We start from the raw sequence: 22253 nt of genomic DNA on the forward strand, positions 1-22253 counted from the left end.
CAAGAACCTGTCCAGATAGTCCTGAAAAATGTCATTGACAAAATGCTGGAACGTTGCGGGGGCTCCGCATAAACCGAAATTCATAACTCGGGACTCGAATAATCCGAATTTGGTCTGGAAGGCGGTCTTCCACTCGTCCCCTTCCCTGATGCGAACTAAGTTGTAAGCCCCCCGAAGATCCAGCTTGGTGTAAACCTTGGCTCCTCGAAGCCGATCCAGTAGATCCGAGATTAAGGGCAGGGGATAGCTGTTCCGCTTGGTGATATTGTTCAATGCTCTGTAGTCCACCACCAATCGTAGTTCCCCTGACTTCTTCTTCACAAACATCACTGGAGAGGCGGCTGGGGATTGAGAGGGTCTGATGAATCCCTTGCGAAGGTTTGTCTCTAGGAATTCCCTGAGAGCTTCTTGCTCTGGTTCAGTCAGGGAGTAGAGATGCCCTCGCGGGATCGGGGCCCCCTCCACCAAGTCAATGGCACAGTCATAAGGTCTATGTGGGGGTAATTTCTCGGCTTCTTTCTCATTGAATACATCCCAATACTCGGAGTACTTCTTTGGCAAGGTGATGATGGGCTCGGTGTCTGTGGCATGGCATACCTTGGCTACGAGGCAATGGTTTTGGCAATACGGTGAAGCAAACTGCAGTTCTCTGTTGGACCAGGAGATGTTAGGGTCGTGGAGAGTCAGCCATGGAATTCCCAAAATCACAGGGAAATGGGGAACCTCGGTAACAAAGAAGGAAATCTCTTCCATATGTTCTCTTATCCACATCCTGGTGGGTTCCGACCATTGACTTACGGGGCCCGTCTTGAGGGGGCGGCCGTCTATGGCTTGCACCACACGGGCATTCTTGAAATCATGATATTGTAATCCCAGAGAGTCGGCATACTCTCTATCAATGAAGTTGTTGGTAGCTCCAGAGTCTATCATGGCGTGGATCATGACGGGTCCCCTTTTTGCTGACCATAATGTGACCACGAGAAGGAACAGGACCCCGGTTGGCGGCTCTTGAATGGATTTTTTGACCGGGTTGGCGAGCCTCTCTACACCCGGTCGTTGGCTTCCCCCGCCGGCTGTGTGCCAGTCGGCTCAGACGTCTTCGTCTCCGTGGAGGACGCCGCCGCAAGCCGGGCGGCAGGCTTCCCCTTGGCTGGGCACTCTCTGGCGAAGTGGCCCCCGTTCCCGCAGTACCAACAGAGGTTTAAGCGTTGACGACGGGCCTTCTCGGCGGCATCTAGTCTGGGACGCACATTGCCCAACTGCATCGGCACCTCCTCGCCTCCTCTGGGGTATGGGGTTGGCGGTGGGGGTCTCCACACTGGACGTGGCTGAACGCTGGCGGGAGCGGGGGGTTTTGCCCCGGCTCTACTGCCCTGGCCTCGAACCCACTGTTTCCTGTTGGCAATCATGACTTCAGCCCGTAAACATTGATCAATGAGTGCCTCGAGGGTCTGGGGAGGATCCACCTTGGAGATTTCTTCCAGCATTTCAATGTTGAGACCCTCCCGGAATTGTCCTCTGAGGGCTACATCGTTCCAGCCGGTGTTGTGGGCCAGCACTCGGAACTCGGCTATATACTGAGACATAGGTCTGTCTCCTTGGAAAAGGCGACGGAGTTTGTGGCCGGCTGCCTCCAAATTGTCCTCGATTCCCCAAGTCTCCTTGAGGTGGTCCAAGAAATGTTGCGCTGATCTTAGGTGTGGAGAGGCTTGGTCGAACAGTGCCGTCGCCCAGTTGGCCGCTGGCCCGTCTAGAAGACTGTAAACCCATGCCACTTTGATGTCTTCTTGGGGAAACTCGGCATCACGGGCCTCTAGATAAGCTTGACATTGGCGACGGAAAACATGAACCTTGGAAGCTTCTCCAGTAAACTTGGTAGGCAACGCCATGGCCGGGAGGCGGATTCCGCGCTCCCGCAAGCCCTTTATTTCTCCATCCTGGGCGTTGAGTCTGTCGCGGATGCGATCCACTTCGTCCTTGCTGATGGTGTAGCTCAGTGGCTGCCCACCGGGTACGGTTCCGGTAGACATTCTGGCCAAGGTTAATTGGTGCTTAGTTTGGCGGAGTCAAACTGTCAAGACCCAGGCTACAGAGCACCAATAACCATACGCAGAAGCCAGAATCTATCTAATATCTTTATTAAGGAAATATATAAAGTTAGTAAAAGCAAATGTAAAAGATAGTCCAGAAGCAGACCTTTCAGGAAAGGTCAAAATTAGTCCAAGGAAATAATGTCCAATATGAAATATTAAGGTCCAAAGTTGTAATCCAATAACCGAAACACTCACTTTGCCAAGCAAAGTGAGGGGAGATGACAAGGTCCTTTAGTCCATAAAACTTGAGCGTGGCTAGGAAATAACTTGATACTAGAAACAAGGCTTGAACGTGGAACAAGGTAACTAAGAACAAGAACAAGGTCCGTGGAATAACTTGGTAAAATCCGTGAAACAAGGCAAGGATTAGTCCTGGGAAACAAGGCAAGGTCCGCAGGTAAACAAGGCTGGGAAGCAAGGCGAAGGCTGGATAGCAAGGCAAGGCTTGAGCATGAGCGAGGCTTGAATCGGAACGCGCTGTCCAGACACGACTCGCTCCGTAGGCTGACGAATTGACTCCGCGAAGTTGCTACGCGGGCAAAACACCTATATAGAGTCCAACTTTCTCACCAAAGCGGTTCTCTGGGAATCAGAAACGAAAGCTAAACTCTGAGACCAGATGTTAAACTCCTTAAAGATTCTCACGAGAACCAGTGTTAATTGGCAACATTCTTAGCTGCTATCCTCGCACTCCTGCGCGAAGCTGAATCCAAACTTCTCTGTTGTTTACAAAACTCCCGGCGCAAGAACACGGGAGAAGTAGGCTCTGGGGTTGTTTGACATACTTCTGGGGCACAACTTTCTTGCAGGTGCAAGGTTCCCAGATCTGCCTGGGAAAGATCTGGCTGAGAGGAATCCAGTTCAGACTGGGAAGGTAAAAAACCCAAGTTTTCATCTTCATCAGGAATTACAATGTCCTGAGCAGGACTACAAGGCCCATGGTTCATCACAGTAGCTAAAGATGTATCTTCAGCCATGGGGGTAAGAGAAACAGCTCTAATTTTTCTTCCCACCCCAGGTTTTGCTGCTAGTCTTTAACTTGGGAAAGCTACCTTGGGTTGTCTAATAGAAAGAAGAGCTACTTCACTTTGGTCTAGGAACTGCAACATCTATGGGCCATTGAAAGGCACTGCAGATTAGGCTGTTTCTTCCTGCCATTGAGAAATATAAGTTGCAGCTCGCAGTCTAGGATGCAGTGAGATATTCTTGTGCAGAACTGATGGAGCTAGCCAGGCTACTAAGCTTGGTTTGGTGCTTAAACCAAGGCTCAGCTGAGAACACTGAAGAGGCTTTTTCTCCCTTCCAGGATGGTACAATTCTTCAAACATACGTTTCAAGATTATTGTTGTATAACCTGCTTTCCTCAGGCAAAATGATTTGAGATTCAAGAGGGTGATAGCATCCATAAATGTTAGCCCAAGAAATGCAATGCTCACTGTAGTTTGCAGACAAAGCAATTGGTCAGTTGACTGGAACTGTGAAGACTGTGTAAGAGATATTCTTATTCCCTCACTACCGCTGCAGCAACTGAGTCCCATTATTTGTCACTTTGGGTTGAGTATCCAGGGCAATTCAATACTAGGATGGATTGATTAAGAAAAGCATGGATCACAGACAGCAGTCTAAACTCCCTTATGTTTCACAGAATGGTTCAGTGATTTAGCACCCCAGAAGTGGGGCTGGGTGCTCTGAAGGAAAATCATATACTACGGATAACATGGAAACTTAGGCCGGGTTGTGGCGCAGGCTGGTTAGCAGCCAGCTGCAACAAATCACTCTGACCAAGAGGTCATGAGTTCGAGGCCAGCCCGTGCCTGTCTCTGTTCTATGTTATGGCATTGAATGTTTGCCTTTTATGTGTGTAATGTGATCTGCCCTGAGTCCCCTTCGGGGTGAGAAGGGCAGAATATAAATACTGTAAAATAAATAAATCTATATCCATGTTATAGATTCTGCTGGCTCAGAACTTAAGACATGCTGACAACAGCATGGCCAAAATACTCTGCTATGCATTGCTGTCAATCTCCTTGATGACATGGACCCTATGAAAGCAGATTTGAAAGGTCATTCTCACAGCACTTCAGTTAGCTTCAGAGCGAACAATTTTCTAACCTGTTGAGTCTCATGATGCATGAGTCCTTTCTAATTCCCCCACTCCTACTCTATCAAAGTTATCCAGACAATTTTGGTGGCTAAGAGATTCTCTCACAAATTTGTATAATGTGACATGATATGCTTTGTTGTGGCTTTTGTAGGAAGAACAAAAATAAGGAATTTGTCTTCAAAAACATCAGATTGTTGTATTCTGAAGGGCTGGCTAGGCAGATGCCTAAGTGCTAATAGTTTAAAGCAGGCCTACACAACCTATGGCTCTCCAGGTGTTTTGGATTTTAACTCCCAGAATTCCTGTCCATTAGACAAGCTGGCTAAGGGTTCTGGGAATTGGAGTCCCAAATACCTAGAGGGTCAGATTGGGCAGGCCTGCTTTAAAGCATTAAGTGTTATATTTAGCGTCTATTCTGAAAGAGGAAGATGGCTGGCTTGTCGCTAGACAACCTCACAATGTGTTTTTATCTTTAAGGGAGTGTCTTTGTTAAGGCTGTCTCTCATTCACATATTCTCCATATTGCTCTTGCCTATTCTTTTGCTCACATTAACAACATGGTATTTTAAGCTGCTGTGGTCTATAGAACCGTTTCTGATGTGTTTTGTTTTTGGTTGCTTCAGCTTGGAGGGTGTCAGATGTATGGGTACTTTTGGTCCATAAGGAGATGCATTTTTTTTTACAAAGAGCAGTGTACTGCATTTAGACATTATCTGTTTTTTAATTTACAGGGTGAATTCAGCCTTTTACCCTGTAGTAGGTGAAATTTGATTGCGTTCTTTCAATTAACAGTAGTGGAGAGGCATGTTTCCATATCAACATTGTCCAGGTGGCTTATGCAGAGTATCGACACTTCCCACAGCTCAGAAGCTGTTGTACCAAAGCGATTACAGCTCATTTCATCAAAAGCACTGCTACGTCAGTCATGATTAGGACAGCAAATACTGTGTTTTTAGCTTGCAGAATTTCTTCTTTGGCACTATCCTCTTATTTTCTCCATCATTACAAGAGCATTACAAGATCAACAAGACATGGATTCTAGTAGCTGTGCTGTTTACACTGTGGAGCCTTCATGAAAGAGTTCAAGCAATTTCCCTTCCTACTGTGACTGCTTTGGTAGGTCCTAATCAAGGATGTTCTGCCTATACAGTAGGAAAATGGAACACTTGATACAAAAATACCCAATTTCTGAAGTAGTGGGAAGGCTATCCTACCTACCCAGCATTATGCTTGCTGCTAAATTAAGGTATGTCTTACACATGGTACCTTTCCAATCAGTCCTGGCTTTATTTCTCTAGGATTTTGTCATTTTCTCAATCTTGGAGCTTGGTATTTCTGTCTCCAGGTTCCAACGATGGATCTTTGGGGTTTATGGCAAAAACCAAACAAAGTCCTACAACCTTGAAGTGAGCAAAATCTTGGTGTAAATAACCTCTTAGGCTCCCCCTTCACTGACTGAATAAGTTCTCTTTTGACAAGAGAACTTCTTAGTGCAGATTCAGAAAACTTTAAGAGTTTGACTTAAATTACCATTTCCAGTCAAGTAGCTATGTTTTGCTGTGGCAAATTAAGTTAGCATTTGCATTACATGCCATTTCCCCCCCTTTTTGTGTATCAGGAGCGACTTGAGAAACTGCAAGTCGCTTCTGGAGTGAGAGAATTGGCTGTCTGCAAGGATGTTGCCCAGGGGACGCCCGGATTTTTTGATGTTTTACCATCCTTGTGGGAGGCTTCTCTCATGTCCCCGCGTGGAGCTGGAGCTGATAGAGAGAGCTCATCCGCGTTCTCCCCGGGGTTGGATTCGAACCTGGCAGCTTACAGATCAGCAGCCCTACCTTCAAGTCACAAGGCTTTAATCCACTACTCCACTGGGGGCTCCATTACATGCCATGCCATGAAGCTTCTTCTTACATGTCAATTTGAAATGGTACTTATCTCTCGGCTGTAATAGATTTTTCTGTGTAGATTTTTAAGGAATAGCTATCTTAAAAAACATCCATGCACAAGTCCCTTTCTCAAGCAGCAATACCTATAGGTGCTCTCCACCTCCATACCCTACTGGACAATTTCCCTGTTCTGCCATTATCATTCCCCAAACTGTTACGGGTGTACTTATACCCACAGCATAGTCAATTAAATGGTCAACTCCCTGACTCGGGAAGGTTGAAAAATACCTTCCCACCAATTCCCTTGTTCAACAGCATATGGAGCACCACACAATCTGTTTTGAAGACATTTCAGAAACCATGGAGGTCTAGAGACCAAAATACAAGTCCCAGAATGAAGAGGAACTTTCTAATTAGGTAGTTTGTTTCCCAGCACAGGGCGAAAAATGCTTCCAGGAAGTTCATGAAGGAAATATTCCATAATAATAAGCATTCTGGAGCAGTTCCACACACAATGCCATTGTACAATAAATTACAAGGGGAAGAAGGGTTGATTTGGGCTTTACTTCTGCAGAGATATAGCTAGTGTTTGTTTTTGTTAACACCATTTAGCAAGAGGAACCACACAATTCATAACGTAAGCATCAATCCAAGATAACAAGCCATGACATAACATGGGATGAACAGGAACTAGGAACCACACTGGCTACCCAAGAAACCTTGAAAGCTCTCACAACCCAACATTTTTTAGAAAAAAGTTTTTGTCCACATATGACTCCTAAGAGCTCTTTTTATTTCTCTGGGATCATTTAGGTCGGGAGAGACCTTTTTCCTCAACTGGAAGTGTTTTTCCACAACTGGAAGTGACTGGAAGTTTATTTCTTTTGGAAAAATTATTTCTCCTTGATTTGGTGGAAAAGGAGGTAAACCCGTATCACAGCTGTCTCCCCTAGAAGACTCGGGGGAAATATTTTGGTGGGAGGGGGAAAATACTTTTAAAACAGTGGGCTGCAGGGCAAAAAACAAAGTCTTGAAGTGCTGGATGTGATCCATGGCAATACTTTTTCCACCTTGCCTTAGCATGAGACACACACTTACTCTTTTGACACCAAAAGGCAAATGAACTAATTATAGAATAAACATTCATGCATTAGAGTCCACTTCATTAAGCATGGTCTTAAACACATGGGTATCCATAATAGTAGGCCAAAATGCAAATGTAAAACAAATAAAATAAGGAAGTGCAATGTGTGAAAAGGGTTTACAAAATCACCTTTACAACTTGGATTCTCTTCCATTCTAACTACTACTAAATCAGAATGCCTTAAAAACATAACTGGGAATACTCATCCAAATTTCTAAAAAACTAATCTAAAACTGAGGCCCCCATCTACACTGCCACATAATGTGGCATAGAAGTTGCATTAGCCTGGAGAGTCCAAATGATGCTCCAGACTAATGTGTTTTAACCTGGAATAAACCCATGTTACACTTGTGAAGATTTATTCAAGAACTGATGGCACAATCATTGCCACAACCTCACTCTTTATACAGGTGAACCTACTTACCTGGGTGACATGGGCCATGTTGGTATAGCCGTGTTGCAGTTGTTGGTGGGCATGAATGGCATAGACTGCCTGCTGGGGGAAACTGCTCTGTGGAGATTGGGCACTGGGCCCTGGGGTTATGGATGGTGGTGTAGCCGTCAGCGTGGCTGTGTGGTACAGGTTCTGCTGCTGCTGGGCACTGGCCAAATGAGCTTGTCCAGCCTGATGCTGTGGTAGAAGGAAGAAAAGTCACCACTGAACTTATAGAGCTTTGAATAATCTCTATCCGCATAGTCACATTTCTTTCCCCCCTTTTTGGTATTGCCATGGTACAAAGCTAAGACAATCTTTGAAGATATCGACAACAAAGAACATGTTGGACAGGAAACAGGAATTGTTCCATTTCCCCAAATTAATTTGCTTATTCTCACTGTACTATTAGCTTTCATCTCTCTCATATATATTAGGTTTTATTTGGGTTTCTTAATCATAGGGCTGATTTACCACTTAAGGGGATAATAGATAGCCCAAATTTTCAGCAACAAGAGCACATTATCTGTAGTAAACTATTCTTAATTGATATTGATTAAACAGGTCATCGTAAGATAATCACAGCTAAAGAATTCAAGAAGTTGTGGATCCCATTTCAATTTCTGCAGATATACCACTCTTCCTGTATATTTTATTTTTCATTAGGCAGATACCACTCTTAAATACATTACTGCTTTTGTTACAACTGTCTCCTGTATCAATAGCCATGTCAAAAATGGCTAAAGATACCATATATTGCCTCTTTGTTAGTTGACGTAGTCCCCAAAGAGATGAAATAGCAAGCAAGCATGCAATCTATGCCTGATGCTTCATTCCATAGACAGCAGCTCCAATAGGCAAGAGCAAAGATGAGAGCTCCTATCCTAAGTGGGATTCTGGAATCTGTATTTTCACAAAAGAAACACTTCCAAACTTTCTCTTGATTCAGGATTCAACTTCTGAACTTAACCAGAGCCTAAAGAGCCACATCAGCAACAGGGTGAATATCAAAACATACAACCAAATTGTGAAAGATGCAAGAGCCAGAGAAGCATTAAGTGCCTCCTCCAATAGCAAACCACTTCCTGTGCTCCCCTTTCCCTCATGGTACCTGCACAGGGCTGGGGGCGGCGTGTTGCGCTTGCTGTTGGTTGCCGGTGGGTGTGGTAGCTGGTTGAGGCTGATGCGGATGTAGCTGTGTAGCATGGTGGGGATACGACTGATGCACTGTGGCTGGGGAGAGAAGCAGCAAGCAGCAGTCAACAAGGCCAAGGGGGAGAGAGGAAGCTCGGGGTGATTATGTTTTTTAATGGAACATGAACTCACCATAAAGAGTCTGAGGAGTAGGTTGTTCTGCTGGGGGATATTGGGGAGTAGATGATGATACAATGGCCTGGGGATGACTGCCAGATGCCATCATGCGTGGGTTGCTCTGCAGCATAGGGGCAAAGACAGGCTGGAGAGAAGAATGCAAGTTAGAGAAAATGGACACATACACAAATCAGAACCATATGCTCCCTCCTCTTATTGAAGCAAGCCTCAGACACACCTGCGATGGATAGTGTGCCATAGGCTGCATCATAGTGGGTTGTCCTGTGAACTGCTGGGGATTGTAGGAAATATATGATGAATATGGAGTGGCAGCCACAAGTGGGGGCCCAGCAGCTGCAGCTGCTTGCATGATAGGAGGAGCTGAGGTTGGCTGGTGCTGGTCTGAACGCTGAGGGGGCAGAGAACCTGCGCAAGCAGAGAATGCAGACAAGAAAGGCTGTAAATACCCACACTTCCCTTTTCAGCCACAGTCCCCTACAACTTCTTTATTCATCCACTACAACCACATCCTTACCTTTCGCTCCTCGATATTTGCCCTGCTGTCCTGGCACAGAATTGGAAACAGGGTAAGGGTACATCTGAGGCGCCTGCAGAAAATAAGGCCAAGTCCATTACCTCCGGCATGACTCCACCTCCATTTTCATATGGAGGAAGACAGGACTATCCAGATACCTGTCACCACTTCACGAACCTGCACAGCTGGGCTCATATGGATTTGTGGGATATAAGAGATGTATTGTGTGCTGTACATGCCGCTTTGCCCAGGTGTAATGACTGGGATGGAGGGCGTAGAGTGCGTGCGTGGTCCAGGTGATGTGGGCGTACTTGTTGACTTGTTCTGGACAAAGACAAAAGAGAAACTGTTTGTTGAAGAAGCTGATGTAAAAAACAATTAAGGGATAACCAAAACTCCACAACTGATGTGGCACAAAGGCACATCCTGGCAGGTAATCCCATTCACTATTACACTCCACTCCTGGAGTACAATTTAAAAAAAAAATTATAACCTCAGAGCTAGGTTTGCAACCCGATTACGTACCACAGACAGGAGAGTCTTTGATGGATTGAATTCCTTTGCATTAGGATTCAGTGTTGACTTTTTCACCTGCCTGGAGAAGAGTAAAAATTGGAAAGAGATAAATGCAAAAAAAAAAAAAAAAAAACAAAAAAAACAAAAACAAAACCAAAACTATCAACAGCTCCTCTTCTGCAGTCTCAACTATAGACTTACTCTGAGACAGGGCCATCTTCCTTGTCCTCTGTGTCCCCTTTACCCAGAGGGCTAGATGTCTGAGTCTGGCGTTCCATGCCTTCACAGGACACTTTCTCTTCCTTGCTGCTGCCATCAGACAGTTCTAGGCTAGGCTTGGGGGACTCCTCAGGCACTTCGCAAGTGCCCCCTGCCCCAGCCAATGCCTCTGGGGGCTTGTCCTTCACCTTCCCTTCAAGAGGCTCCTTGGGCCGAAAAGTGTCAAGTGTGGCCTCTGGGGAGGAACTGGGCTGCAGCTTTGAGAAAACAGACAGGGAGGATAAGCAACTGTAGTCATAATGCCCATAGACCACACCCAGTACACAAAAGGCACTGAGGAGAAATAAGAACACCCTCACCTTAAACTGGGCTCCAAATTTACGCAGCTCCTCTAGCTGATTCCTCTTTTGCTCATTCTGAAGACCTAGAACAGAGAGCCAGAACAATTATATAACCAAGTTTGGAACCCAATGCAAAATCTTGAAAACCACTTGCAAATTTAGCCCAAGACGAAGCCCTGCTGGATAAATCTCATGAAACATTTCCTTTCTTACCAAGATTTCTACTGGTCTCATTAAAAACAGAAAAGCAAACAAAAGTTGCCCACAGAACACACTCAAACAAAGGGTCATTACCAAGATTATGAAGTTTAATTTTGGAGCATCTGAAAAAGCAGCAATTACTAAGCTGGGAGAAAAAAAGATCACAAAAGACACAAACCTTTGTTTGCTTGTTTGACTAAATCTGAGGGTCCCATAACCTCCAAGGTCCTGCTGGGTTCTTTGGTGACAGAGCTAGGCACCTCTTTAACTAGATGTAGAGGAAAAGGGAGAAGGTTACATCGCACAGCCATTAAAAAAAGACAGAAATTAGTCTGATGAGTATGGTATCCTAAGAAGCATCAACATTTACTCCAAGTACCAGAAGGAAGAGCAATCTGGCTTTGATCTTAAGTTCCCTCCGTTGATCAAAATTAATAGATTTTTAGAAAGTAGCCACTGTAATTGCAGGACAAAATGGAAGACCAAGGTTGGGAATATCTATACTAGGTTCACTTTGGGTGCAATTTCTTACCCTCAACAGAAGCTACAGGAGCAGATGCTGGGACCTTGGGAGAAGGCGGGGTTGGAGAAGCACTAGGTTCCATTACAGGCCTTGATTCAGAGGGTGACACAGGAGCAGCAGTGGCAGTCGATCCCACTGGGGGATCCTGAGAGCAGACTGGCACAGCTGAGGCAGATTTTGGAGAACGTGGAGTGTAGACGCGGCCCACTGTGTGACAAAAGCATAACTGTTAGATTTAATCAAAGTAACATAAAGGACAGTCTTTTGCAGGAGGTCTGGGTGGTGAGGGAAGTGCCAAACTAACTACTTGTAAGTTGCTCTGGGGCTCTTTTATCTGAAATGCAGGATAAATACTACTAATAGTTATCATTTATCTGCTCTACCTGTTGGAGAAGCAGCTGAAACTTCCATGGGGCGACTGGAGGGAGAAGACATACTCTTGGCCCCCCGAATAGGTCGTTGTGATTTTGGAGACATTCTGGATGGACCTAAAACAAAACAGCCACATATGCAAATAAATCAATAAATGTTTCTTTGCTACTTTGAGTTTTTACTTGGAAAAAAGCACTGGAAAATCCATTATTAACCACAATCTAGGATCATTTTAGAAGCTCCAAAATGGAAAACCATGGTCAAAAATTAAAGAGGCCACTATTCCCTCTACTCTTCCCACCCAAAAATCAGCTAGGGAAGAGATTGTTGAGGTAGTTTAATCTAATAACAACATCAAAGCAATTTGTCCCTTAAAACGAAGCACCAACATATTACTTATTTCAATTTAAAGGCCTGAAATGTTGAGTCTCACCTCCATTTATCCCTCGTTGTTCTGGAATGGAGCCGGTGTTGCTTTCTGAATGATGTGTGCTTCCACGGGGAGGTAAGGAGCTCATGCTTGGCCTCCCGCCCCGAGAGCTGCTGCAACGTACTCCGCCTCGTGAGCCTTCTCTGACACGTTGGGGAAGTGGTATGTACTTGCCCTCTCTTAAAGAAAGAGAAATTCACAATGTCTTATTTGGGACTGGAGCATGAAGGAAAATGTTATCAAGGGTATTAGCCACAGAATCAAAAGCATTTGTACCACAATGAGGGCTAAAAGTACCGATATAAACAGGCTTACATTTGGTTACTAATATTTTGCTAAAGTTACCTAAATCAAAATGTAGTTAACTGCAAGAGCAAAAAAGCATTGAAAAGCCTGACCGCATTTTTAGAAAGCATTTGATTGGCTCAATGAAGGCCTAGGCTAGCAACTCAGAAAATAATCTGTTAGCAATCAATGTGCAGATGGGTGTATTTTCAGCCTCTCACCAATGATGCCAGCTCACCTGGATGCCAGACTAGGGCTATCTCTTCCTGACACCTGTCTCTGAACAGAACTGTGCTTCTCCTCTTCTGTGCGCCCATCATCATTTTCCATTGCAATACGTAATCGATACTGTGGGCTTGATTCAATCTCCCGCGCCAACTGCGCAGCTCTGGCCTCTCGCTGCCGGAATTCTTCAGAATTGTCTTTCTCAAGAGGGACTCTGACATGCAGACGGAACAGAAAAGACACTTAAGGATCAAAAGCATACACACACTGCCATACCCCAGAAAAATGAACCTGTTGTACACACCTACACACTGAGAAACATCCAAGACCATCCCACCCTCCATTCTCAAGAAAAACATTTTTCCCTTTAGCATTTTGTACTTTTTTCTGGACTACTAAGGAGGCTTCCAAGCATGAATCACTACTGATTTTACCTCAAACAACTATTTTCTGCATAAGCATGCATGCTGAAATTAAATTAATTCATGAATAGAAAATGTCTTCAACCAAAGTGCTAAAAATGAAAGACAGCCATAATTTCCTTAGTTATGATGGTATGTTAACAAAGATTGTACAGCTGCCTGTACATTACAGCCAAGCTTCAAACAACACAGTTCAAAAATGTGCCAACCATAATTTTCGTTTGTAGTTTAATACTGGGGAGGGGGTCAGTAATCAGATACCTGACTATTATACACACACTCCTCCAGATAGCAATCTATAGTCTAGCAAATACATCTTGGCTAGTAAAAAGAAAAAGGTTTTGGTACTTCTGTACAAGACAGGGTAAGCATTGGATAAACCTAAATACCATCTGGTATACTAGCGTTATAAGCCAAACTGCACAATACCCCTAAATGGAGTGGGAGCAAATTGCTTGGCAAACATTCCAAGTGATCGCACCTTGGCATCCACAACATCCTTGAGTTTTGCCTTCAAATGCAGACCCCAAAGGGTCAGCAATTATACTTCTTAGTGGAGAACATAATTATGTTTTAGTCAACTTGATCACTACAGGGAGGGTGGCAACATTTTCCATTTAAGCTAAAGACATCTCCTAGGAATTTAAATCTGCCATGGTCAGCAAATTTACAAAGATTTTTCATTGGTTCTGACTGATCTTCAGAGCCTTTTTAATCTGTAGAGCATCAGTCAAGATCATTTTATAAATGGGTGCACAATTACACACCAAGTGGATTTTGAACATCTTCTAATTTCAGTTCATCATCATTCTCCGGTCCTTTGTTATCCACTACCTGTTCAAGGCCTTGCATGAACCAGCAATACTTTTCTCTTGGTAATGACTAATTAACTAGACACATTTTCTTATTTCAAATCACTATCCTGCAGCCTCCATTAAGATGTTTCCTACCCAGCTACATCATTATCATCTGATAAATAAAACATTCTTTCTCTTTGCTTCCTGAAACAGATACAACTAAATGTTAACTTACGTATAAGAAGAAAGGCTGCTATCATAGGTGGTCTTCACACCATACGTTTCTTCATTGAACTTGAACATCTCATTGGGGTCCCAGCCATTTGACTGAAATAACAAATACAACAGCAGTGTAAGTGCTTTGTGAAGGTTTGAAGAGCACCAGCAATCCTCCTCTGAGGATCAATCCCAACCAGGACATTTACCATATCAGATTCCAAGTCATAATCATCACTGTTGCTGTCTCCCCCTTCCCAGCGTTGTAGCACCTTCTCTTTGTGCTCTCCATTCACCTTGGAATTCATAGCAATAGCAGAATCTGTGAATTTATCTAGGAGATAGAGCAAATGAACATCTCAGAGTGGAAAATATCTAGGATTTCTCCCTTCATCCACACCGTGTCAGAGTTTAAGCCTAGTATTTTGAAATTGTGTTACCTTTGGTGGCGTAATTAAAATCAACATTGCGGAAGTGAACCAGCATGACATCAGCAGGCTTGAACACCATAGTGTCCACAATATCCTCCCTCCTGGGTCCTACTGGTTGGTCCGGCACCTTCTTGTGCACAGCATCCACAGCTAGTTCAAACTATAAAGAAATAAATCCTTGTTATTCATAACTTAATAAAACATGTAAAAAAACACAACAGCAATTCAATCATTTCAAAATCACAATTAAACAATACAACACAGTACTACACTGAACAGTACAAATGATGTTAAAAGCAATGTAAAGAAAAGCTGAATAGTAAACCATATTGTATCCCCTCCCAGGTATAATGTACACTGTCCATTACTAAACAGACATCATTTTTGGGGCATCATTTTAAATTTAAGGTGGCAGGCCAAAACGGTTTATTCAGACTAGCCAGCAAATCTAAATCTCACCTTGGAGCTAAGGGTTTTAAAAATCCCCTCAAAGGTGCTTCCATTTTTCACTTTCACATCGCATGTAGATCCCTGTAAAGAGAGTATGAAGATATATGTAACACCAAGAAAAAAATTCAGATTGAAATCTAAAGTCTCTTCCCTACATCAGACAGTAGCTTTCTTCTGACTGCAGCTCCAAAAAGAGTGGGCCGGACATGTATCAACAATACATAAAGCGCTGACATTATAGCCATCAATTTAGATTGTACTATCAAGTCTGGGCTAACAATGTGTAATTTTTAGGTTTTCCAACTTCCACAATCCCATAGCGATTCACAGAAGTAACCTTCATTGCCATGCATTATGGTCACCAGAGCCATATTTTCCTGAAAAACGCAAAAATATTTGATGCAGAACATCAGAAGTGATATACTCTAGAAATTAGAATTGACCTAATTGGGGGAGAGGCAAGGGACTGGGAAGGCATATATATGAAAAATATGAAACATCAATAACTGGCCACCTCTCTGGATTGTACTCATAAAAGTGTATATGGTACCCTAAAAATGTGAAAAATGTACCTCAATAAACAGCAGTTCTCATTAGGAACAGAAAATATCCTCAACTCATTCTGTACACATTTTAAAAAAAATGGTGCAAAGTACAGTAAAAACAATGGAAAAGAAACGCACATTCTGCACTACAAATTAACAGTACAGCTGCCAAAATACTAATTTTGGAAGTGGTACTTAACCAAGAGCTTTCCCTGCAAGGTGCCTTACATGTTTCAGAATAGGACAAAATTGCCAAACTACTACCCCATGATACATTTGCCCTTCTCATTTTTGGGAGACTCACCACAACTGCTGTGAGGAAGTGCAGCATACGTGAATTGTTATAAACACCTTCAAAAACCTGGTGAAGAATACAAAGGGTTAAAAAAAAAGATAAGGTCCATTAGAAAATGTATCAACATCTGTTGACTTTTGCTACTCTTCTAGATCCAGAGAAAATGCTTTACCAATGCTAGCAATCTTAGCACTGTAGTTACCGGTCCTAGGGAATGGAATATAAAACTGCTGTTTCATATCCATTTAGATTAGAAATCACAAATATGACAACACCTAGTCCTGACAAAAGCTGAGTCAGATAAAGAACTGCTGAATACTAAGTCAATATGCATATACATGCTATGGATTCAATGGTTTTCATTTCCTCTAAATGGAATGAAGAGTTGAACTTAGACCTGTTTCATAAAGGACGCAAAGCACACATTTTATCAGTTTCTTTTTGCTGATGTTTCATTTTTTATTTAAAAATAAAACACAGTGACATAACTATTAAGAATCCTGCTACAGTATGAAGAGGCTTGCTTTTGCTACCAAGTTATGACTAGCTGCTTTTGCACCCTTGACAGCTCTACAATAGCATTAGTGAAGATGTCCCCCTCCTAATGCTATCAAAACACATATCCCATTAGCTGTAGCCAAAATGGCTGATGGACAAGCATGATGGGAGTTGGTAAGCTAAATTGCCTGCACTACAGGTTACCTGTAGTATGGAAAAATCCACATAACCTGACAACATGGACATGTCTTTACTAGAGATACACCTTCTTTCAGCATGAAATGATGGGAATTAAAGATTTCATATCGCGAGAAACATAACCAACAGGCTGAATACATATTTTATCAAATATCAAGACCCACTCTTTTGATTTGGAATGCATTTCAGTCATAACAGCTGAATCTTGGAAACACTTTTATAAATCTTTATATAAATAGAACAGTTGAAACTTCAGATCTCAATTAAATAAATCACACATATCTAAAGACAAGAATGGTCTTGAGGCTTAGTTTGTGATACTTACAGGAGACTGTGGAGGTCCTTTGCCTGTGCTCTGGCCCCTGAAAATGAATCAGGCAAAAGGAATAACTCACAAGAAACTGGTATTATCCATTCTCTTAAAAATGTAAGCATTCGTTAAAACAGGCTATTTCTAAAAAATTATTATTAGAACTGAGTTCACCTGTGGAGATTCTAAATAGGTTGATTCTAATAAAAATCCAGAGTTTAGTATGGAGAAAATAAAACAGGTATTTCCTTGAGAAGAAGCCAGAAGTCTGATCATGAAGTAGGATGAAAACATCTATTCTGAAAAACTCCAAATAACGATATTACAAAATAATATTCAATATATAAATAAATATTCAAAAAGAATATATCAATGTACAGATATGCAATACCCTAAACTTAGATAAAGATTGTGATACCTCTATCACATCTTTTTTGATGTTCAAGGTGCATAACAGTTCCTGATTACTCTTACCAAATTTCTAGTACTTATGGATGAAAAGTGACACATACTTTCAAAATTGCGCTGTGGACTCAACACTCCTAACTCATATTTTGCTTTCTCCCAAAATCAGAATTGTAATGAGCCTCCAGTTTTGTTCCTAAGAAGACGATAAAACTTTGGAAGTCAAAGATTTCTTAAGATTATCGTGGCTGTATCTTTGAAAAAATAGGTGTACTTCTGTTAGAAATATACTGAAAATCCTGTAGTTTTGTTATCTTGAATGCCTCAAGAGTTCACACAGAATTGAAACTTGAATGGAGTAGGGACAGAAGCTACTATGTTGAGCAACTAAAATGGAAAATAATGTGCCAGGACTAAGGGGTACAGGAACAGCTGATATACTTTGATGATTTCTCGAACTGTTGTCTGAAGCATAGCCTCCATTTTGACTGGCACCTTAATTATATTAACCTAGGCAACATACTTCAAATGTACACTCAACTGAATGGGACTTATTTCTGATAAAATGAAACACTCAGGTAGAGGACCAAAATGAGAGCAGCATAATTTCTTTCAACCCCACAAAAATCTATATACCATGCATCCCCTTTTCAACATACAAAAGGGATTGGTTAGTTGGGACAGGCTGAGCACTCCTTGTCCAAAATTCCAAAATACAGTACTCCAATATTATCCACATGGGTGGCTGAGATAGTAACACCTTAGTTTTCTGACGATTCAAAATACACAAACTTTGTTTCACGTACAAAATTATTAAAAATAGTGAATATTGAGATAGTATAATAGGGAAGTGGTTTAAGTAAAGTTAGCAAGATGACAATATTTTCATCATATGTATTTAAGGCAGGAGGTTGGAACTAAAATTTAGCTTTTACATTTTTTTATTTTATGATTGTTGTTTTTAGATAGGGAAGAGTGGGGGGAAGTCAGTTTTAATGGGTGTATTGGTGCTATGAGTGATGAATTGTAAAATTACTGACTTTACAAATTGTACAGTATAATTATAGTTTAAGTACTGAAAAAATTAATATCTTGTTTTAAACAATTGGGGGCCCACAGGTTGAAAACCACTGGAATAAGCTCTTGTCTTTTGTCATTCTACTCAGACATAGTTCCTCTTTTGATAAGAGTTAAAGTACAGCACCCATACTGATGGGTCAACCAAGTTTTTTGGGGGGGCTGATTTTTTGACAAATACTTCTACATTTATATGTGAGTATATAGGGCAAGTACATACAGAAGCTTCTCAGTTAATCAGAAGTTTCAAACAAGTGAACAAGAATACACACGGAGAAATAACATGTTAAATAAATTTAAAATAGGGCAAAACTACACCCAAAAATAAATCTATAATACAGTGTTACATTAAGTTTTTCTTTATTTGTCTTACCTTGATTTAATTACTGTTTTTCAACATTAATACTAAGTCAATACAGAATTTATGGTATGGTATAATATGGGGTATTGTATAAGGCATATTTCTAATATTAAGGTAAAGGTTTCCCCTAATGTTAAATCCAGTCATGTCCGACTCTGGGGGTTGGTGCTCATCTCCATTTCTAAGCCGAAGAGCCGGCGTTGTCCGTAGACACCTCCAAGGTCATGTGGCCGGCATGACTGCATGGAGCGCCGTTACCTTCCTGCCGGAGCGGTACCTATTGATCTACTCACATTGGCATGTTTTCAAACTGCTAGGTTGGCAGAAGCTGGAGCTAACAGCAGGCGCTCACTCCGCTCCCGGGATTTGAACCTGCGACCTTTCAGTCTGCAAGTTCAGCAGCTCAGTGCTTTAACACACTTCGCCACCGGGGCTCCTATTTCTATTATTAAGCAACCAGAAAATACATTATCCAGCTTCTCCCATTCCTAATGGGTGCCAGTTAACAATCTACTATACATGCAAATATAGGTAGTCCCTGAATTAGACAAAATAGGTTAATGTAAAATAGGTTTCTTCTTAAGTTGAATTTGTATGTAAATTAGAACAGATACACTTTGTCAGTGTAACTCCAGCCAAATCTATTTATCTATCTAAGTTTTGGACAGCAAAGGGAACAGTTAACACTCCATGTGGTGTACGCTTTGCTGTCTATGCCTCTGTTCAGAAGATTTCACCTCACTTTCTGCCCCTGTGATCACTGGATTTTGAAAAAGGCTGTGATAAAAGCTTCAGTGGATATACCTTTTCTTATCAATCACTTCCTGTTGTCTCATCCCTGTTCTTAACTGTGAGTCTTAATACAAGTCGATGTCTGTAACTTGAAGACTGCCTGTATAGATATTTCTAAACAAATAACCCAAATCCTAAACACTTCTGGTCCCAAACATTTTGGACAAGGATGCCGGACCTGTATGTATTCCGTGTGTTGTTGCAGGCTTTTATGGCGGGATCCCTGGCTTGCTGTGAGTTTTTCTGGCTGTATGGCCATGTTCCAGTAGCATTCTCTCCTGAAGTTTCACTTGCATCTATGGCAGACATCCTCAGAGGTTTGTTCAGAGGTCTGTGGGAATGAGGCAAGTAGGATGTGTACGTATGTCTGTCTCTCTATCTATCTATTTGTGGAATGCCCAAGGTCTTGTCTGTTTGAACAAGTGTGAATGTTGTAAGTAGCCAGCTTGATTAGCAACTGAGTAGCCTTGCAACTCCAAAGCCTAGCTGTTGCTGCCTGAGAGCATCCTTTGTTTGGGAGATGTTAATTGGCACTTATTGGTTGTCTGGAATGTCCCTGTTTCTGAGTAGTGTTTATTTACTGACTTGATTCTGGTGTTTTTTTAATACTGGTAATCAGACTGTTTATTTTTATGATTTGAAGATTGTTTGTAGGTTGTGTTCTTTCTTTAGCTTCTTATGCTGTCAGTGGTTCTCCTGATTTATTTTTATTTATCGTGTCAGAAGTGAAAAGACCACAAAGTTAAAAATTTGGCATTATACTAAATTCTTTGACCAGAAGCTGGCCACTTCGAGTGCCTCATGTGTTGCTGTAAGAAGGTCCTCCACAGTGCATATGGTGGGGCTCAGACCACATTGTAATAAGTGGTCTGTGATTTGCTCTTCTTCACACTCGCATGTCGTGGACTCCACTTTATAGCCCCGTTTCTTAAGATTGGCACTGCATCTTGTGCCAGATAGCAGTCTGTTCAGCACCTTCCAAGTCGCCCTGTTTTCCGTGTGCCCTGGAGGGGGTTTCTCATCTGGTATCAGCCACTGATTGAGGTTCTAGGTTTTAGCCTGCCACTTTTGGACTCTCGCTTGCTGAGATGTTGCTGCGAGTATCTCTGTAGATCTTAGGAAGCTGTTTCTTGATTTGAGTCATGGGCATACTAGCTGCTATCCGAACAGAGGATGGGCCAGAGATGTCAAAGTCTTGTTTTGCAGCCTTGTACTTTATCCCATGCCCTTCTCCCATGGTTACAGTTTTGTACTTATCCCATTCCCTGTCTGATCGTTTACAACTTGGCCACATTTACAGTAGCTTCTGCTGTTGGTTGATGAGTGCTGTTTTAATTGAGTTTTAAGGTGTCATTTAATATGTCTATATGTTTTATTCAACTGTATTTTTAAATTGTGTTTTATTTTCTGTTCTGGCACTCCGTGCCGTGTGTAAGCCACCCCGAGTCCCTTCAGGGAGATGGTGGCCAGATACAAGACTAAGGTTGTTGTTGTTGTTATTATTATTAGTCCTTTCATTACTGGCTGCTACTTCCCAGGAGATATCAGAGTGTGCAATACTGGCTCCCCTGTTTACTTCCCTGATGTATGGCAAGAACATTTTCCCTCTAGGTGGGTCTACCGCATACCATGCAGCTGTGAATAAGTCTACATAGGGATCACCAAACACAGCTGCAAGGCTACTCAATTGCTAATCAAGCCAGCTAGTTGCAACATGCTTCAGACAACAGTTCGTTCTCCCACTCTGGACATTCAACAGACATATATACGTACACCCCACTTGCTCCATTCTCACAAATTTCTGAGGATGTTTACAATAGATCAGGCATAGGCAAACTCCAATCCTCCAGGAGTTTTGGACTTTAACTCCCACAATTCCTGACATTTATTATTTGCTTATTTATTTTATTTATTTATATCCTGCCCTCCTAACCCCGAAGGGGACTCAGGGCGGCTTACAACGAAGACACAATTCAATGTCTTGAACACGTATCAACATAAAACATACATTAAAACATATTAATTAAAACAATTCCTTAAAATCACACAACCTGAAAACATATGTTAGGAACCAATCAAATTGTCATCTGGAATGGTTTATTATTGCACTGAGATATCAATTGTTGTATTAAGAATCACTGTGCAAACGCTTGGTCCCACAACCAGGATTTAACTTTCTTCCTGAAGGCCAGGAGAGAGGGAGCTGTTAGGAATTGTGGGAGCTGAAGCCCAAAATGCCTGGAAGGCTGAAGTTTTCCCATGCCTGGTCTACCATATACAGTAGAGTCTCACTTATCCAAGCTAAACGGGCCGGCAGAAGCTTGGATAAGCGAATATGTTGGATAATAAGGAGGGATTAAGGAAAAGCCTATTAAACATCAAATTAGGTTATGATTTTACAAATTAACCACCAAAACATCATGTTATACAACAAATTTGACAGAAAAAGTAGTTCAATATGCAGTAATGTTATGTTGTAATTACTGTATTTATGAATGTAGCACCAAAATATCATGATATATTGAAAACATTGACTACAAAAATGGCTTGGATAATCCAGAGGCTTGGATAAGTGGGGCTTGGATTAGTGAGACTCTACTGTACCATGCAGCCCTGAATAGGGTCTATCAAACGCAGCTGCAAGGCTACTCAATTGCTAATCAAGCTGGCTAATTGCAACATTCACACTTGCCTCAAACAGACAAGAGTTCTTTCTCCCACTCTGGACATTCTACAGATATATAAACCCAATTTCCATAGTTTTCCAACAGATCTCACAGCCTCTGAAAATGCCTGCCATAGATGTGGGAGAAACGTTAGGAGAGAGTCTAACGGTTC

The 22253-nt window shown here is 42.1% G+C and overlaps 1 protein-coding gene across 3 annotated transcripts in view; it reads right to left on the bottom strand.

Moving 5' to 3' along the window:
* Positions 1-22253, bottom strand: part of atxn2l (ataxin 2 like) — a 29214-nt gene that overhangs the window by 5270 nt on the left and 1691 nt on the right. For all 3 annotated transcript variants that reach the window (XM_062957210.1, XM_008117505.3, XM_062957211.1), the window contains exons 2-21: positions 16796-16832; positions 15784-15840; positions 14944-15015; positions 14494-14644; positions 14263-14387; positions 14073-14164; positions 12632-12832; positions 12112-12287; positions 11690-11794; positions 11316-11513; positions 10962-11051; positions 10601-10665; positions 10224-10498; positions 10032-10101; positions 9684-9830; positions 9507-9579; positions 9210-9397; positions 8987-9116; positions 8772-8893; positions 7652-7858 (exon numbers count right to left, since the gene is read on the bottom strand). In XM_062957210.1, coding sequence (XP_062813280.1) covers positions 7652-7858; positions 8772-8893; positions 8987-9116; positions 9210-9397; positions 9507-9579; positions 9684-9830; positions 10032-10101; positions 10224-10498; positions 10601-10665; positions 10962-11051; positions 11316-11513; positions 11690-11794; positions 12112-12287; positions 12632-12832; positions 14073-14164; positions 14263-14387; positions 14494-14644; positions 14944-15015; positions 15784-15840; positions 16796-16832 — 2581 coding nt within the window. The remainder of the gene's footprint in view (positions 1-7651; positions 7859-8771; positions 8894-8986; positions 9117-9209; positions 9398-9506; positions 9580-9683; positions 9831-10031; positions 10102-10223; positions 10499-10600; positions 10666-10961; positions 11052-11315; positions 11514-11689; positions 11795-12111; positions 12288-12631; positions 12833-14072; positions 14165-14262; positions 14388-14493; positions 14645-14943; positions 15016-15783; positions 15841-16795; positions 16833-22253) is intronic.

This window comes from Anolis carolinensis, chromosome 6 (assembly GCF_035594765.1).
Source record: "Anolis carolinensis isolate JA03-04 chromosome 6, rAnoCar3.1.pri, whole genome shotgun sequence".
NCBI lineage: Eukaryota > Metazoa > Chordata > Lepidosauria > Squamata > Dactyloidae > Anolis > Anolis carolinensis.